Below are 15931 nucleotides of genomic sequence, written 5' to 3' on the forward strand. Positions count from 1 at the left end.
TAAGTGAGTGAATATCACTAGGTGAGATTAAGCACCAAGAACTCAGCAAATGAAGATGTATGTGTAGGCCTGAGCTTCTGGCATGAGGGTTGGGGGTGGGGGGGGGGCCCGCAATCTTAGTATGCCCAAAAGCTCTCAGGAAATGGGCTGATGAGTCAGCCGGGAAAGACACTGGCTGAAGGCCTAAGTTTGATCCCTGGAACTTACATAGTGGAAGGAGAGAGCTGCCTCCCTCAAGTCGTTCTCTGACCTTTACACATTTGCCTTGGGGCGCCTCCTTCAGCCAATGCATAAATATGATCTTAAGAAAGTTAAAGCTCTCCACCCCTGAGAAGGTAGCATCTGAGGAGAGACCTAACGTCGGTGCTCTGAGGGCTGGGGGTTATGTCTGGGTTTGTTTGGAATTATACTCTCAACACCTGAACAGGACCTGACTGCGGTGTAAGTTTCCAATACTGACCTGAGTCACAGCAAAGGAAGGAGAGGGGAGAACCCCCATGGGTAACCTGGGAGAGGCACCGTTCGGGCAGAGTGAACCCCCCCTGCCGGAAAAGCTAGCAGGCGGAGGGTGTCTGCTGTGCTCCTGCTGACACAGGGAGTATCTGGAGTTAGGTGAAGCCCAGGGAAAGAAGGGACTAATTGAAGGGATAAGGGGAGCGGAGAGGCCACCGACAGCCTGAAGCTCACTTTCCTTCTGTTTTGTTTGTTTGCTTGCTTGCTGGCTTCCTTCCTTGCTTGCTTCTCAGACACGGTCGCCCTCACTACGTAGACCAGGGTGGCCTCTTCCCTCGGCGTTGCAGATGTGTGCCACCATACAGATTTATGTTTAGCTTTGAATGAAATGGAGAGCCGCCAAAGAGTTTAGATCTGAGAAGTGACAGAGATCTGACTTGGGTTTTCTCCGATGATTCTGAGAGATACAGGACAGGAGAAGCGTGGCAAGGGCAGAGTCCCTCCATTCCTGAAATAACCACGCCCTGGGCTGACCAGCAGGAAAAACCAGACCAGACCCATGTATGCATCCGCCAATCTGTCCAGCGTGGTGTGTTTAAACTTGGTTGTGTGTCTGCATTTCCTGGGGGTATTTGGTGAAATTGCAGGTTACAGCCCGCATCCCTGAAATTCATTTAGGGGATCTGGAGCTGAGCACTGGGGTTTGAAAAAGGCACCGGGTGAGTGAGTTAACAAGAGAAGCACTGGGATGCTGGTCTGTAAGAGGAGGTTGGAGTCAGCAACCCCTCCCCTAAAGCCTTAGACAAAGAGGGGACCTCCTCCTTCCACTGCTTCTTGACTGCTGTACTTGGGAGGGCCGACAAGGCCAAGTGGGGAGGGACTGGCGGGGGTCCTCGTGAGAAGCCCCCCTCCCCTCCCCGCTCCTGTCGTCGCCAGACAAAGGGCGGTGTCCTATAAAGGCGGTGGCGGAGGCACAGCGTCCAGGCGAGGGCGCACACGGACAGCCGCCGCGACAGCCACGGTGACTGCGCCGGCTCCCAGCGCCCGGCGAGAAGGTGCGTTGGCCGAGTGGGAGCGGGCAGGAGCACGGGGCCCCCGGGCAGGCCACGGAAAACACAGGAGGGAGAGGTGGCGATTTGGTAGCAGCCACGGAGGGGGCTCGTTGGGTGACCCGGGAACTTGCAGCGGGGCAGCGGCAGGGGCGCGGCACCTGGGGGGCGTGTTGTCGCTGGAACGCAGAGGCCGCCCCCTCCGCCCCAGCGCATCCCCGGCGCTCCCTGCGTCGCCCCCAGACCTCTGTTAGCGCCCCTCCGACGTCCCGCAGGTGTGAAATGTCCGCTCTTCCAGACTCCTGAAAGAACGTATCGGGCACGCGAAATGGCTCGCTGCGGTGAAATATCCTGTTTTTTATTTTTTTTAAGGGGTGGGGGAGGGATCGCTGGGAAACGAAGAGGGTTCACGGGACAAGCAACAGACTGGACAGAACGGGCAGGGAGATCGAGTGCGTGCGGGCTGCGAGGCGTTGGCGTCAAGTGCGCGTCGGAATCTCCGGCTCCCAGAGCAGCGCGCCCAACTGTCGCAGAGCATAACGTCGGGTTGCTTGAGAGAGGCAAACTTGCGTGATCGTGTGTAGAGTGGGTGCTAAACTGTGAGCGTGTGTGTGTGCGTGAGCGAGCTTGGGCGCGTAAAGCCCAGACCCGCAGTGATGGGCAGTGGATGGGTTAAGTAGATAGGTGGGAAACCTTCCTTGTACGGTTTATTTATTTATTTTTTAACTGGCATAGAATAACTTCTTAAAAAGCAACATAGAAGGTGCTGGGCATCATTGTAACATTTCCAAATGAACCACTGCCCTCTACCCTCAGACCTCCTTGTAAAGTTTTTCTCGGTACTTCCTTCTTAACGGAGCAGAGCCGAGCCTAGTGATAGTCCCAATCTCGCTATCCAAATGGCTGCTCAGCTTTCTTCCTGTGGAGTAGCTACACTTCCAAGACAAAGTTGTGAGGTACAACACACAGGATCAGGCTGCAGGACTGAAAATCCTGAGAACAAAAGAGCTGTGTGAACCCTGTAGCCGTGTGAGCGCGAGGACTTCTGTGCCTTTCTGTGTCCAGGCGCTGCGGGCGCCGGAGAGCAGCACCACCTTCTCTAGGAGTCATTTTCTCCGGTCATGTGTTACCTTCGCTGGTGACAATATACTATATCTACGGTTTATTTAACATGGCGTTTGTCCAGATGCTTTCTATAGTGCCCATGCTGGAGTGAGATACCTTGTCCAGGCAGGCCTTGAACTTATGATCCTTTTTTTTTTTTAATTAAAAAATATTTACGTTTATTGAGTATGTATCTGTGCTCAACTTTCATGCCTGGTGTCCAGAGTGGGTCCTCTGGAATTGGAGTAACAGATAATTATGGGCTGCTATGTGGGCATGGGGAATTGAACCCAGGTCCTCTGGATGGATAGCCAGTGCTTGTAACTGAGTCAATTCTGCAGGCCTATTATTATTAATTTGAGTCTATAACCCTACCTACCGAGGGATATGTGGATAGAATTCAAGAGTCCGTGAACTTGAGTAAGGAGATATTCCAATTTAATTCAATTAACATTTATACTAAGTGTAGCATTTCCTTTATTTATGAATATAGGTGATAAAGGGTACTAATGTCGACATGGTTTTAAAGAAAGTAAGCCTGTTTTTTTTTTTTTTTCCTTGCTTCCCTTCTCTGAATAATGACTTTAACTGCACTAAATACACAGACACAGGACATATCCAATTATATATAGTGACTTCAGATACTGTGATTTAAAATATAATACAGTAGCAAAGTCTTATCCTAAGACAAGGCAGTTGTGGCAAATTTGTCACCAGTAGAAGTCCCAGATACTTGCATCTCATATCCCAAATGTTGCAGAACTTTAAAAAAAAAAAAAAAATCAAATATCACTTCTCAGAAATGATGATAAAATGTGTAGTTTTTTAATGTGTTAAAAATTAAGCAAATGTACTCCCTATATTTCATTTTTATTTTAGTATTTTAATAACTTCTAAGTACAACTGATTTTTATGTCTCTTTAATTTAACTTGTACATTTAAAATTTCAACATAGAAACTAATATATATTGAAAATTATTGGCTTGAGCGGATTGAAACCCCAAGCTTCCCTAGATCACACACACACACACACACACACAAAAAAAAAAAAAAAAAAGCTAATGAACTTTAACTTAGTGGGAGTCCTGAGCTGTGACACCGATGCTTGGCCTTATTTCAGCATCTATCCAAGGCATCTGGTGTGGAATTTTCCCTCTCTTGTATTGCGCTGAAATCAACATTAGCGGCAATCAGACCTTGCAACTGGAAAAACACTAAATGCAATTTTCCTTTGATTTAAGAAGTACTGCAGCAATTTTCCAGTGGCCTCTATTTTGAGCTTTTCCAGCTTATTAAGTCACTGATTTCTGTTTCCCCGTGGAGAAGGAGAGTAAAACACTCGAGGCTAAATCAACAAGTAATTACCAAGCAACCCTAGGATGGCAGGCTACATTGTAGAAGAGTCTTTTTTCTTCTTCTTCTTTCTCTTTTTTCTTTTCTCTCACTGTTCCTCCTGTCTGTCTAGTACAATGGGCTCCAGCCCTCTTAGAAAAACACCACAACCAGTTTACCCTGCCTAATCTTCTTTCCTCCCAGCTTGAAAGGGACCCCACCCCCCATGGGACTAGAGTTGACTTGGCTGTGAGCTAAACCCTCTTTTGATAAGACAACTTTGCCCCTCAGTCCTGGCTGGCGGTGAACAAAACCTAATCGTTTTCTTTCTGTCTTCAAGTCCCCTTGGTCAGGGCTCAGGTGTAGTTTTCTGTGTCGGGAAGTCGGGTAAAGTCCTGACAGTATACTTTTATTGTGGAACCGAAAACCAAAATATTCAGAAATGACGCAGGGTAGGTACAAGCTAATGGGGCAGTGTACATTTCTAAAGAGGATGAGGCCTAGTCCACCCATCTCTTTTTCAGGGAGGTGTGGCTTGCTTGGAAGCAGGCTCTAACCTGTAGGTGTTGCTTCCCTGCTTCTACAGGATCTGTTTTCCTCCCTCAGGTAAACTGAAGGCAGCTAGCAGTCCGATAAAGCCATGCCCCGAGATGTAGTTCTGACCGCTCCTCCAGGGTCTGCCACAGGCTGAACATACACATTGAGAATGTATTTGACACACCTGAGCTATTGAAGATCATTAACTTAGACCAGTCTACCTTGAACGTGCTCAGAATACTTACCTTAGCCTACAGTTGGGCAAAATTACCAAGGCAAAGTGTGTTTTATAAGAAAGTAGGAAAATGTCCCATGTACTGTATTGGATACCTCCATCCACAAAACACTGACAGCACACACTGACAGCACAGCAGTGTGTCCTGAGGCTCCCTCCTGAGATGGCGCGGCGGACAGTGGGCTGCAGTTGATCCCAGTGTCTGCAGAGAGTACTGTGCCGGGCTATGAAGACTCTTACACAGTCAGGGTTAGGAGCAGGCTGGGTAGGGCTGATCCCTTCCCTAATATCAGGCGTGAACCTCAGGCCTCCCTCATGCAAGTACCCCTGCCCAGGAGGACTGAACCTGGAATCGTCTTGCCTCGGCCCCTAAGTAGCTGAGACTGTGGGCCTGCAGTGCCAGGCTCAGCTTAGAGCAGCTCTTTAAAGAGTTGGAGGAGACGTGAGAAGAAGTTCAAGAAAAAGGAAATGGCATGAGGGAAAAGGTAGAGTGAGTTAGCGATACACATCACTCTTTGGAGGAGGCAGAAGGGGCGAAGTGCCCGTGCACCCTGAGGCTGGAGCAGGCAGCAAGTGACACAGTGAGCCACAAACACAGACTGCCTAGGTCTGGTGTTGGCTTATCTGCCAGTGTCTCTTGATGGTTCCCACTACAAAGCACTAGTCCAGACCACCTGGGAAAAGGGGGAGGGTGTTTCATGCCTTTAAGAATACAGATGGCAAAATGAGATTTAGCAGTATTTGATGATCGTTCCATATGTGGAAAAGGTCAGCTATGGGGATGCCAAGAAGTCCAGGTGTCCCTTAGAGATCTGTGTCACAGTGCCTGTCCTTTTCATTCTCATCAGGCTGAATACTCCCATGTCTGTCTTCATAAATCTGGGTCTCACAGCTGTTTTGCAGCCTGCTCACAATCCTCAGATGTGCTCCTGTGTGAACATTCTAGCCATTGGAGACTGGGGCCCAATCTTCCAGATGAGATCAGCTAAAGCAAGGAGAGCTGCCCCGTCTTCTCCAGTCCAAAGACCATTTTCTTGATGAAACCTGAGAGGATGGCTTTTTCTCACTTCTTAAAGGTTCTTAACTTACTGCACATTCACAGCCAACACTTCACAGGCTAAATATATATTTTACTCACACATGTATGCAATTCTATGCTGCAGAGGATTTTTTATCAGCTGGGAAAGTTAGGTTATAAAGGAAGTGGCGGGGTTGGAGATGTAGCTTGGTTGGTGGAGCGCTGCTTGGCATGCATGAAGTCCTGGGTTCAACCCCCGTCATGCACAAACCGAGAATGGTGGCACGTGCTGGCAGCCCTGGCATTCAGGAGAGAAAGGCAAGAGGCTCAGATGTTCAAGGTCGTCCTTGGCTGCACGGTGTGAGGCCATCCTGGAATACATGAGCTCCAGTCTCAAGAAGTGGGGGAGGGGGATGCAGGAGACGAGGTGCAGTTTTGTAACTGGTGACTTCAAAATAACCAGGAGAAAAGAGCTATACACAGAGTGCTGTTTTTCGCTTGCACTTTCTTCTGGAATCTTACTTCTTCTTAAAAACGACATTTCTAAAAAACGTCTTAAAAAACTCAAAATGGATTTCCTAAGATCTGAGCCGAGCTCTAACGCTGCAGGTTCTTGGAAGGACATGTGATTATAACTGACTCTTACAAGGTCTTGGCTACCAAAGCCCCTTTTCTCTCCTATCTCAGGAACCTGGACATGACCAGAAAGATCTTCACAAATACCAGGGAGCGGTGGAGGCAGCAGAATGTCAACAGCGCCTTCGCCAAGCTGAGGAAGCTTATTCCCACTCACCCGCCAGACAAGAAGCTGAGCAAAAATGAAACACTTCGCTTGGCAATGAGGTATATCAACTTCTTGGTCAAGGTCTTGGGAGAGCAAAGCCGACAGCAAACAGGAGTAGCTGCTCAGGGAAGCGTTCTGGGGCTCTTTCCCCAAGGGCCCCACCTGCCAGATGTGGATGACAGAACTCTGCTCTACAGAAACTCTGACTACAGAGTTTCTTCCCCTGGCCCAAGCCATGGGGCTCCCTAGGGTGGTCGTGACTGTCAGCCCCCAGGGCAGTACTAGTTAAAGAGTCGTGTGGTTTCATGCTGCCGAGAGGTATGCCGCAGGAACTGACCCGGACAGCTGCTGAGAGCCGAAAGGAGGCTTGAGCAGTGTTGCTCTGGCCTCATTACCCCAGAACTTCAGGCAGAGCGAGCGGCTCGCTACTGTCTGTTCTATAAATCAGCACGAGACATTTAAAAAATTACAAATAAAAAAAGCAAAACAAAACAACCGTAAGTTTAAAACTGCTGTCTCACTCATGACTTCAGTAATGAGGACTTCCATATACTGGATCTCGCATGAATGCACAAGGCTTGTTGCCCTCTGAGTATATTTAAAAGTTTACTTTGAAAAAGGAGATGTGTTTGATTGAGGGCAAATACAGAAAATCTTAAGACTGATGAATGACAAGGTAGCCGCTGTAGAAACCAACCTGGGAGAGCCATGGGGCCATCTCTGGAGGGAGGTGTCCTTCTTACCTCCCACCCCAGCAGAGCAGTGAAGATTGTATGTGGAAAATTCCCGTCTCCTTCGACCTCTGTAGAATCATGCCATTCTACTTCAGTTGAGCCTTTGATATATATACTGTCTCTGAAACCAAATAGTAGATTTCATCCCTGTGAAGAAAAACTTTGATAATGTATGAACTGGACTTCATAGCTTTCTTAGAAAAATCAGCTAAAATGAGGGAGCAAACCCCTCAATTTGACACATTTGATATTGACACTTTTAATTCAGCCCAAATTCCTGCTGAGTTAAGTCCTGTAAAATTCAAGGATAATCATGAAAATCCAAATGTTGTCATTCTCTGATTCAGTGAGGGTAAACAATAGAAATGGAATACCAGATGCTAATGTACTAGTGCCTTTAACTTTGCCTTCCCGTCTCACAGTCTTAAACTGGGGGCAAGGTAGCAGCCAGTAAGTCAGTAGCACACTGTAGATGACTATAGCACACTATAGTCATCATCACACAGCATCCTGGCTTTGATGGCGGCTGGACTCAAAGATAAATCTCGTGGCTAAGCCCCAAATGCTGATTATGTCTGATCTCTAGAATATTTAGTTCTTTTTGCTTTATAATCTTGCAGATCACATGTGAGAAATCTACGGATTGTGGTTATAAATTTCCAATGTCTACACAACACAGAAATGGAAGCTTCTTGCTCTAGAAGCATTTTCTTTATAAGTGACACGATCATTACATCACTGAGGTCTAGTTAGCTGATGCGCTTGTAGCACAACGGGTTTCCCCATAAGTCCTTTATGTAACTTGCCCTTGATTAATGTCCCCACAGAAAGTATAGATTATGGAGACACATAGGCACAGAGGCTAAAGGATTCCTTTCTTCCACCCCCAATGTGCATATGATTCTTACCAGCCTGGGGAGATTCAAGCTTTTTCCAAATTACCAGGCAATGAAACATTTCAGTTTTTATGGTAGGTGTCAATTGAGTAACACCGCCCTCTCATCTGGCATTAGATTAAAAACAATACATCTGGGGGTGGCTTTGTTTTTACTTAGCTTTGGACACGAGGACAGCACAGAGGACCTCTGTCCCTAAATGCAGAATCTTTGTGCTATGCACAAAATGCACTCTTCTCCTGCAGCTTTTGTCTGTGCTCGGAGAGGGCCTCCAACTGCAAAAATGCTACAGGGACACCAAAATGACGTGAGGACGTTGAGTTATCATTACACTAAATGAGGGGGATAATTATTTTAAAACCTAGAGGAAATCCTTTCATAGATGAATAACCCTTTGCAATGTTATAATATGTGATGTACTCCTTAAAATATTTATTCAACTTCAAATTTCTATACCAAGTTGTATTAACATGGCTGTTAAAAAAAAATTGTAATCACATGAGGTCCAAAGGCCAGTCATGATATGTGTGAGACTGTAAGCTAATTCAAAACTCCCTCTGTGGTTTTCTTTGGTGTCTTCATGTCAAGGCTTGGTGGTCCTAGCAGTGAGACTTCATAGTTCAAATGCACTACAATCCACTGAATGCTACATCTGTTTCTGTGTGATTTGAGTCTAACAGAAGAGTTAAGCCAAATTTTGTAGCCATGCTTCTCTGTTTCTTGGACTAAAGGGAGTGTTTGGTCTGCTTTAGACCCTAATGGACATGTTTAGAAACCACATCCAAGCAGGACTTTGTTTTATATAGACTGTCTGCTTGGTTACTCCATTTCATTGAGGAGAAAACAGGTCCACGGAGTTTCAGAGTGATGTTCCAAAGGTGGGCCATCAGCAGAGACCTGGACAGGATGCCTGTCTCCTGACCCTCTCCAGCCTTTCCACGGTACTGATTAGTCACTGTATATTTGGGATTGAAAACAAAGAAGCGCCTTACCGTTATGTTAATCTCTTCCCGGAAGCATTTAATGATCTTTATATGTTCTTTCTGTGATACGAAATTATCATGCTTTGTAGAATGTGAGTAGATATGCCAACCAAAGATTTTTATCTGTTGGTATGTTTTGGAAAATCTTGACCATTGATTACAATTTGCTATTTAACTGTTAATTTATCACAAATAAATTATTTAAGAAAGTAAATCGTATAATTTCATAAATTTACTAAGCTTATCCACCTACCTCTCCACTCTACAATCACTGTCCTGATTTGGAAAACAAACAAACAAACAAACAAACAAACAAACAAAACTCTCCACAACTCATTGTCCTAAGCTTAGGAAGAAAATTAGCCCATGTCCTCAAAGCAGTGTGCTATCTTCTTTCCCCTTTTTTCTTTTCTTTTCTAGCCACATACGATCCCCATGGTCTTGAACTCATGATCCTTTTGTGTCAGCCTTTTTTTCCCTGGGATTACAGGCAGGTGTCACTACATCTGACTCATATGGCTTCCTAATTGTCCTCAAATTACAGCTGTGATCAGATTGCTCCTCTGCTACCAAACTCTCAGTGCATCATCTACATACAAACATGAGACTGCAGGAAAAAGGGTGCCTGCAAGCCTGGGCCCATCATACCTTCTCCTCTTTCCGAAAACCCTACATGTTTTACCTGGGCCAATAAAATGGCTTCACTCAATGACCCATTTTTCCTGGCCTACAGAGCTAGTTCTAGGACAGCCAGGGCTACATAGAGAAACCCTGTCTTGAAAAACAGAAACAAACAAAACAATAACAGAATTTAAGCAAGCCTTCCCCTGATAAAAAGAAAGCCATTAAAATGAAGCTGCGTGTTCAGTCTAATGCTTCTCTCTAAAGTTTCCCATAATTACCATCCAAAAATAGCCCTTACAGCACCTGCCTTGTGAATTTCATCACCTAAGAATGGCTTGAGATAACAAAAATAAATAGGAAATTATGCATGACTGGCATTGTCCTTAAAAAGGCAAAAGATGAAAGGGGTTAGGGATAATGGACAGCTTAACTGCTGACCCACAGGCCAAGGGTTAGTCAAAAGTCACATCCTCAGCTAGAAAGGTCAACGGTATGGAGGGATCTGAAAGTCCAATGGCAATGCAAAATGAGGGCTTTGCAGCAGGTGTTAAGAAAAGAGATGCTGAGGCTAGAATGTCCTCCAGGGACCTCAAGAGGCAAGGGTGGCAAGCCCTTCCCAGCCCCGTGTCTTCCTGTCCCCCCCGCCCCCGCAGCTTACTAGAGACAGAAAGACATTATGGATTCATTTTCTTATCCTCACTAATGATCTGTTATAAAGAAGTTCTAAAGATACTAGATTTGAACATAAGCCTCAGTTGGGTTCATAATTTACCAAGTAACATTTATTACAAGAATTTAAAAATGCCCACTCAAGAAATGCACCTGGGAGACTAATGGTCATCACTGGAGAAGTTTTGAAAATGTGGGACATAGTGAATACAATCCCAGTATTTGATCTAAGTAATTATAAGAGAAATGAATAAAGATATAATCAGAGTTCTGGTCAGAGAAATATGTTCATGAACTCAGTGCAGCAATACTCTGGTAGTCCCAACTTTGGCATAGGTAAGACCAAAGGATTGCCTTTTTCCAGAACTCACAGCCTGTGCAGCAGAAAGAGACCTTCTCTCTGAGGGAAATTCGTTCTCAAATAATTATACACATGTAAGGAACACATGAATACAATATGAATAAGACTGACAAAGTTTTCACTACCTACCTAACACTGAACCCAAGAACTTTTCATAATTTTCATAATAATATTATATTTGTGAGTATAACACTAATTGTAATTATTGTGTTATTATATATTACTAATTGTGATTATATCCCTTAATTATATGTACTTCTTTTTGTGATCCTGCAATCTTGGATATATTTGGCGAGCTCTCTACACTGAGCCACATCTCCAGGCCTGATTACATATGTGTATTATATAAATATTACTTTTGCCATTTCATAGGATACCTGGGAATATATAACTGTGCAGGCTCATACCGCTGAATCACAACTCTACTGTCAGCTATTTTTCACAGAATAATTGTGTCACACAAAGCCAGGGTGACTTTTCATGGCCATTATACTTACATTCACACCCTCAATTCTTGTTGACTCTAACCACATCCATGGAACCTCATGAGCACACTGTTTGCATGCCTGATCAGGCCACCTCAGACACTCTGTTTTTCCTTCCCAACACTGGCTCCTCCATCTTGCCCACTGTCCTGGTTTCAGCTCTCTGGAGTTGAAGAGAAAGGAGGACTTAAGGATTGCACAAAATGTTTTCTTCCCTCGGTGTAAGATGACATTCTTGCTCTCTGTAAAAGCTCTTTGTATCGGTTGTTTTGTTTTGTTTCTTTGTTTGTTTTGTCAGTTAATCATATACATGCCTTAGGTTTGAAAGGACTTTAAAAGAAGGCTGGAGAGATGGCCAAGTGGTCAAGAGCACTGGCTGCTCTTGAAGGGGACTCAGGTCTCATTTCTAGCACCTGTATGGCATCTCACAGCCATCTGTAACTCTAGCTCTCTGGAATCCAATGCCCTTTCCTGGCCTCCGTGAGCCTCAGGTTTGCCTGTTGTGTATATACATACATGCAGTCACACTGGTACACATTAAATAAAATAGTTTTTCTTCAAAAAAAGAGAGAGAAAGACTAAGAAAGAACATACAATTAGACTTCCTGGGTTCAGCAAAACTACCTTGTACCTAGCAACATGACACATGACCTCTGTGATCAGATTCTCCCCTGGGGTAAGTGGAGTGCTATCTTGAAATAACTTGCATTTACTCCAGAAGTCAGAAGATAACTTCAGTGTCATTTTTAATAGTTCACTAAATAAATCAAGATTTAATTTGACCTTTTGTATTTATATGTGTATGTATGTCTGTATATATGTATGTAGGGATGGATGGATGATGTATGGATGTTTTCTGTGTGACCTGGTGTTTTTTCTCCCTGCACACAGTGTTTCTGAAAGAGTCCAATTACACCAGAAACTTGGGATGTGTAGGATGTGTAGGATGTGTGGGATTCAGACCTCCTTGAATTCCATGTTTTGAAAGCGTTATTAGCAATGAGAGAAGGTCCTGGAAAATGGACTAGATATCTGTCACCTGAGTTGTGGAGTGTCTAAGTGATGTGGGAGGGGGTGTCATATCAGTGAAATCTGGCAGCTCTCTCCTCTCTCCTTTCATGGGCACCAATAATTAGCTGTTAGAGATGACAACCAGGTAGCTTGGATTCCCTTTAACGCCATAAAGATCATGCAAGACCTTTGAAAATATTCTGAGGGTAGAATTCACTCATAAGATGTAAAATTGTACTGAGGCTGGGGGATAGCTCGATGATAGAGCCCATGGTTTGTGCTCTGAGTCATGGGTTTAGTTCCCAACCCCTAAAACAAACAACAAAGAAGCAAACAAAAGCCCATTCTATTGAATAAGACATAAATGGAAGAGAAGTTCTACTTACCTGACCCATCCATTTTTATCATCTACACAATTTTATCAGCGAGTTCGCAAATAAAACTCCGTGTTCTTTTTTCTTCCTCTTTCTTAATCTCTTACTATTGTATCCTACAGTCTTGCAAGTCGTAAGATACTCTCATGTTTGGTTTTTTTTTTTTTTTTTTTAACATCTGCATCTACAACACCGTTCCTGCTAGCCAGTCCTCCACTGAGGGATACTGGGGTGTCATAGCAGTTTTGCTGCTATGAACAAGTGCGCAGTGAACACCGTCAGCAGACTTCTGTCTCCAAGCTTACAGGTCCTGTGCCTGTGCAGCACAATGAAGTCTTAGCAGTGGTACAGGTCGTTCAATGTTCATGCGATGTCACCTGCAGACCGTGCTGACAATTGCGGAGACACTTGGCAACCTGAGGAGTGAAAGGTTAGCTCGACGTGGTTTTGTTTGCCTTTTCTTATCATGAGTGAGATGAGTATGTTTATGGGTCATTTTTTTTTTCCTGTTCTGCAGAATGTCTTAGCAGTTCTCTGCCTACTTTTCTATTGATTTGTTCACCTTTTTCTTTCCATTTTTTGAAAGATATTTACAAATGAAAGAGGTCAACCTTTTTTCTAAGGTTTGTGCAATAAATATCTCCTCCAATATTTCATTTATGTTACAGTTTTGTTTCTATTATTTGTCATAAATAAGAATTTGATTATAGCTGGGTAGCCGTGGCACATATCTTTAATCTCAGTACTTGTGAGGCAGCGGCAGAGGCAGACAGATTCTGAGTTTGAGGCCAGCCTTGTCTACAAAGCAAGTTCCAGGATAGCCAGGGCTATCCAGAGAAACTCTGTCCCATCTCCCAAAATTGATTTTAAGATTAACATGGATTTTATGGTTCTACACATTGAGTCACGGGGAACTCTACTTCGCTCTGAGGCCTCTGTCCTTTTGAATTCATGATAAAATATGACAAAGCCCTGTCTTTGAGGTTTTAATTAAAGAAAAGTGTGAGAGAATAGTTCTGCTGTGAACAGTCTCTTCCCATTAGGAAGGAGGAGTTATTAAGGAGTTGAAGGTTCAGCCAGGGCTACACAGTGAGGTCCTGTTTAACATGAAGGTTAAATAAAATAAATTTGGGTAGAAAAAATTACTTTATTATCTCATCAAATACTAAACTAGGTTTTAATGAAGAAATAATTCAAAGACATGCTCCCTGGAGCTCTGACACAGGAATACGGAAGTCCTAGTCCAGTAGGTCGGTGACAACTCACCATTGCTTGCTTAGCTAGATGATACATATTCCTGGTCTGGAAAAAGAAGAATTATCCCCAGAAAGAAGGAGACAACCAAAACAAAAGGCAAAGATGCTTTTGTTGTGTCAGCCTTCTGTCACAGTGTCAAAACACCCAAGTTCATTCACTGAAAGGAAGAAAAGGTTGTTTGGGGTCATGGTTTTGGAGGTTTCAGACCATGATCCCTAGTTCTTGATGCTTTTAGGCTTATGAAACATTACAGCAAAGTGGAACACATGGAGGAGGAAAGCTGTTTACCTTGTGTTGCAGGAACCAAAGAGCAAGAAAGGAGAGAACTGATGCCACCACATATCCTGTGAACGCAAGCGCCGTATGATGGTCTCATTTCTTCCAAACAGGCTCCACCTCCTAAGATTCCGACCACATCTCGATGGCGCCATTCACAGGGGACGAAGCCTTTAACCCATGATCCTCTGAGAGACATTACAGAGAGAAACTCTGCAGTGCAATGAATATTGAAATTGGTATGAGTGATAGTAATGTACTTCATTATGCTGTTGAAGAAATCTTATTAAAGCATAGTATACTTTTATTTCCATGAATGCTCAAATTATATTCTTTGTCCGTATCTTGAGCATGATATGAACTATCTCTGAAAAGTCAGATTTTGTTTGTAACAGACCCTTACTGAAATCTGTGTGGGAAGGCACAAAGTGAATTGTCTACCTGGAGTGCCTTGGCTGACTTAGGTTTCCATGCTCTACTTCCTGTGGCACTACACAGGAGCTTTGTGAAGGGATGCACAAAATCAGCTCTCTGAAGCCTTCAGGAGACTAATGATCTTGTCTCTTGCCTGCTGCTACTTACTCTTTCTTCTGGACAGGAGGACTCAAGAGCTCAGCTTCTGTCAGAGTGAGGTTATTTTGTTCCCTGCCTTCCCAGTCTCAGAGCTTTTGAAAGCAACTTGCATCATACCCTTTGTTCCTCCCTGAGAGGATGTGGGCTCTGACTTCAAGAGGAGAGACACTCACCGGGGAAACTGACGGGGACACGTGGACTAGAGAAATGACAGGGAAGGCAAAATGGAGGTGAAATAGCTTCTGGGACTACACAACTCTGCAATCTGTTCACAGGCTTCATCTTTGAACTTCTTGGACACACCGTGTAAATGTTTCTGAACACTCAGGTTTGGCTTGAGAAGGAGTCAAAGTATAAACACCCACAGTAAATGTTACTAACCCGCATTGCATGTCTGCAGTGGCCAGGATTTTATAAATGCTGTTTTTAATTCTTCCTGCCACTAGTTAATGTCGCTGTTTCTCAAGCTACAGCCACAAGAAGTTGTGACATTGAAGAGTCTAGCAACAAACTTAAGACCAGGCTGGTGAACAGGAAGTGAACAGGAAGGCAAGGCTCTGGACCAGATCTGCTTTTTGGCAAAGGCAAAATTTCTTTTACTCTTTCCTATGACTTTTAGAGAAGGGGTGAGATGGCTCAGCAGTGTAAGGCGCTTGCCAAGAAAGCCTTGCTACCAGAGTTCAATGCTCACAAACCACAGACTTTACAAAGTTGTTCTCCAGTCTCCACACTTATCCCAGGATGCATGCACACACACAAAATTTTTTTAAAAAAAAGAACCCTCCTAACCAGGCTGGCCACTGAACTGCCGGGTCCACCTGTCTATTCCTCCCGGCACTAAGCTTACAGAGATGAGGCTGCCACATCTGCTTTTTCTGTGGCTAGTGAGACAGTTCAGTGAAAAAATGCCTGCCACATAAGCGTGAGGACTGAGTTCAGCGCCCCAGCACCCAGACAGAACCAGGGCATGGCAGCATGCTTCTGTAACATGCTAGGAGGGCAGATTCCTGGAGCTCATAGGCCTGTGGTCCTCTTCCAGCCATCAATAGCGCTGAGATCGGAGAGCCTGTTTCTAAATACCAAATGAATAACTAAACAAGGCAGAGACCGAGAGCTGAAGACACCCAACACACACACACACACACACACACACACACACACACACACACACACACA

The 15931-nt window shown here is 44.5% G+C and overlaps 1 protein-coding gene and 1 long non-coding RNA gene across 2 annotated transcripts in view; one reads left to right on the top strand and one right to left on the bottom strand.

The window, feature by feature from the left end:
• The first annotated feature begins 1456 nt into the window (after positions 1 to 1456).
• Tal2 (TAL bHLH transcription factor 2) lies at positions 1457 to 6995 on the top strand. Its single transcript, XM_055605324.1, has 2 exons — positions 1457 to 1508; positions 6416 to 6995. Exon 2 carries the CDS (start codon positions 6426 to 6428, stop codon positions 6759 to 6761), a length of 336 nt encoding a protein of 111 aa, XP_055461299.1. The 5' UTR covers positions 1457 to 1508; positions 6416 to 6425; the 3' UTR covers positions 6762 to 6995.
• LOC129675294 (uncharacterized) overlaps positions 6994 to 15931 on the bottom strand; it is a 10088-nt gene continuing 1150 nt past the window's right edge. The window contains exons 2-4 of the long non-coding RNA XR_008719886.1: positions 14195 to 14395; positions 11277 to 11427; positions 6994 to 7393 (exon numbers count right to left, since the gene is read on the bottom strand). This is a non-coding gene — a long non-coding RNA (uncharacterized LOC129675294). The remainder of the gene's footprint in view (positions 7394 to 11276; positions 11428 to 14194; positions 14396 to 15931) is intronic.

This window comes from Psammomys obesus, unplaced genomic scaffold (genome assembly GCF_907164565.1).
Source record: "Psammomys obesus unplaced genomic scaffold, mPsaObe1.curated_primary_1811, whole genome shotgun sequence".
Classification (NCBI taxonomy): Eukaryota; Metazoa; Chordata; class Mammalia; order Rodentia; family Muridae; genus Psammomys; species Psammomys obesus.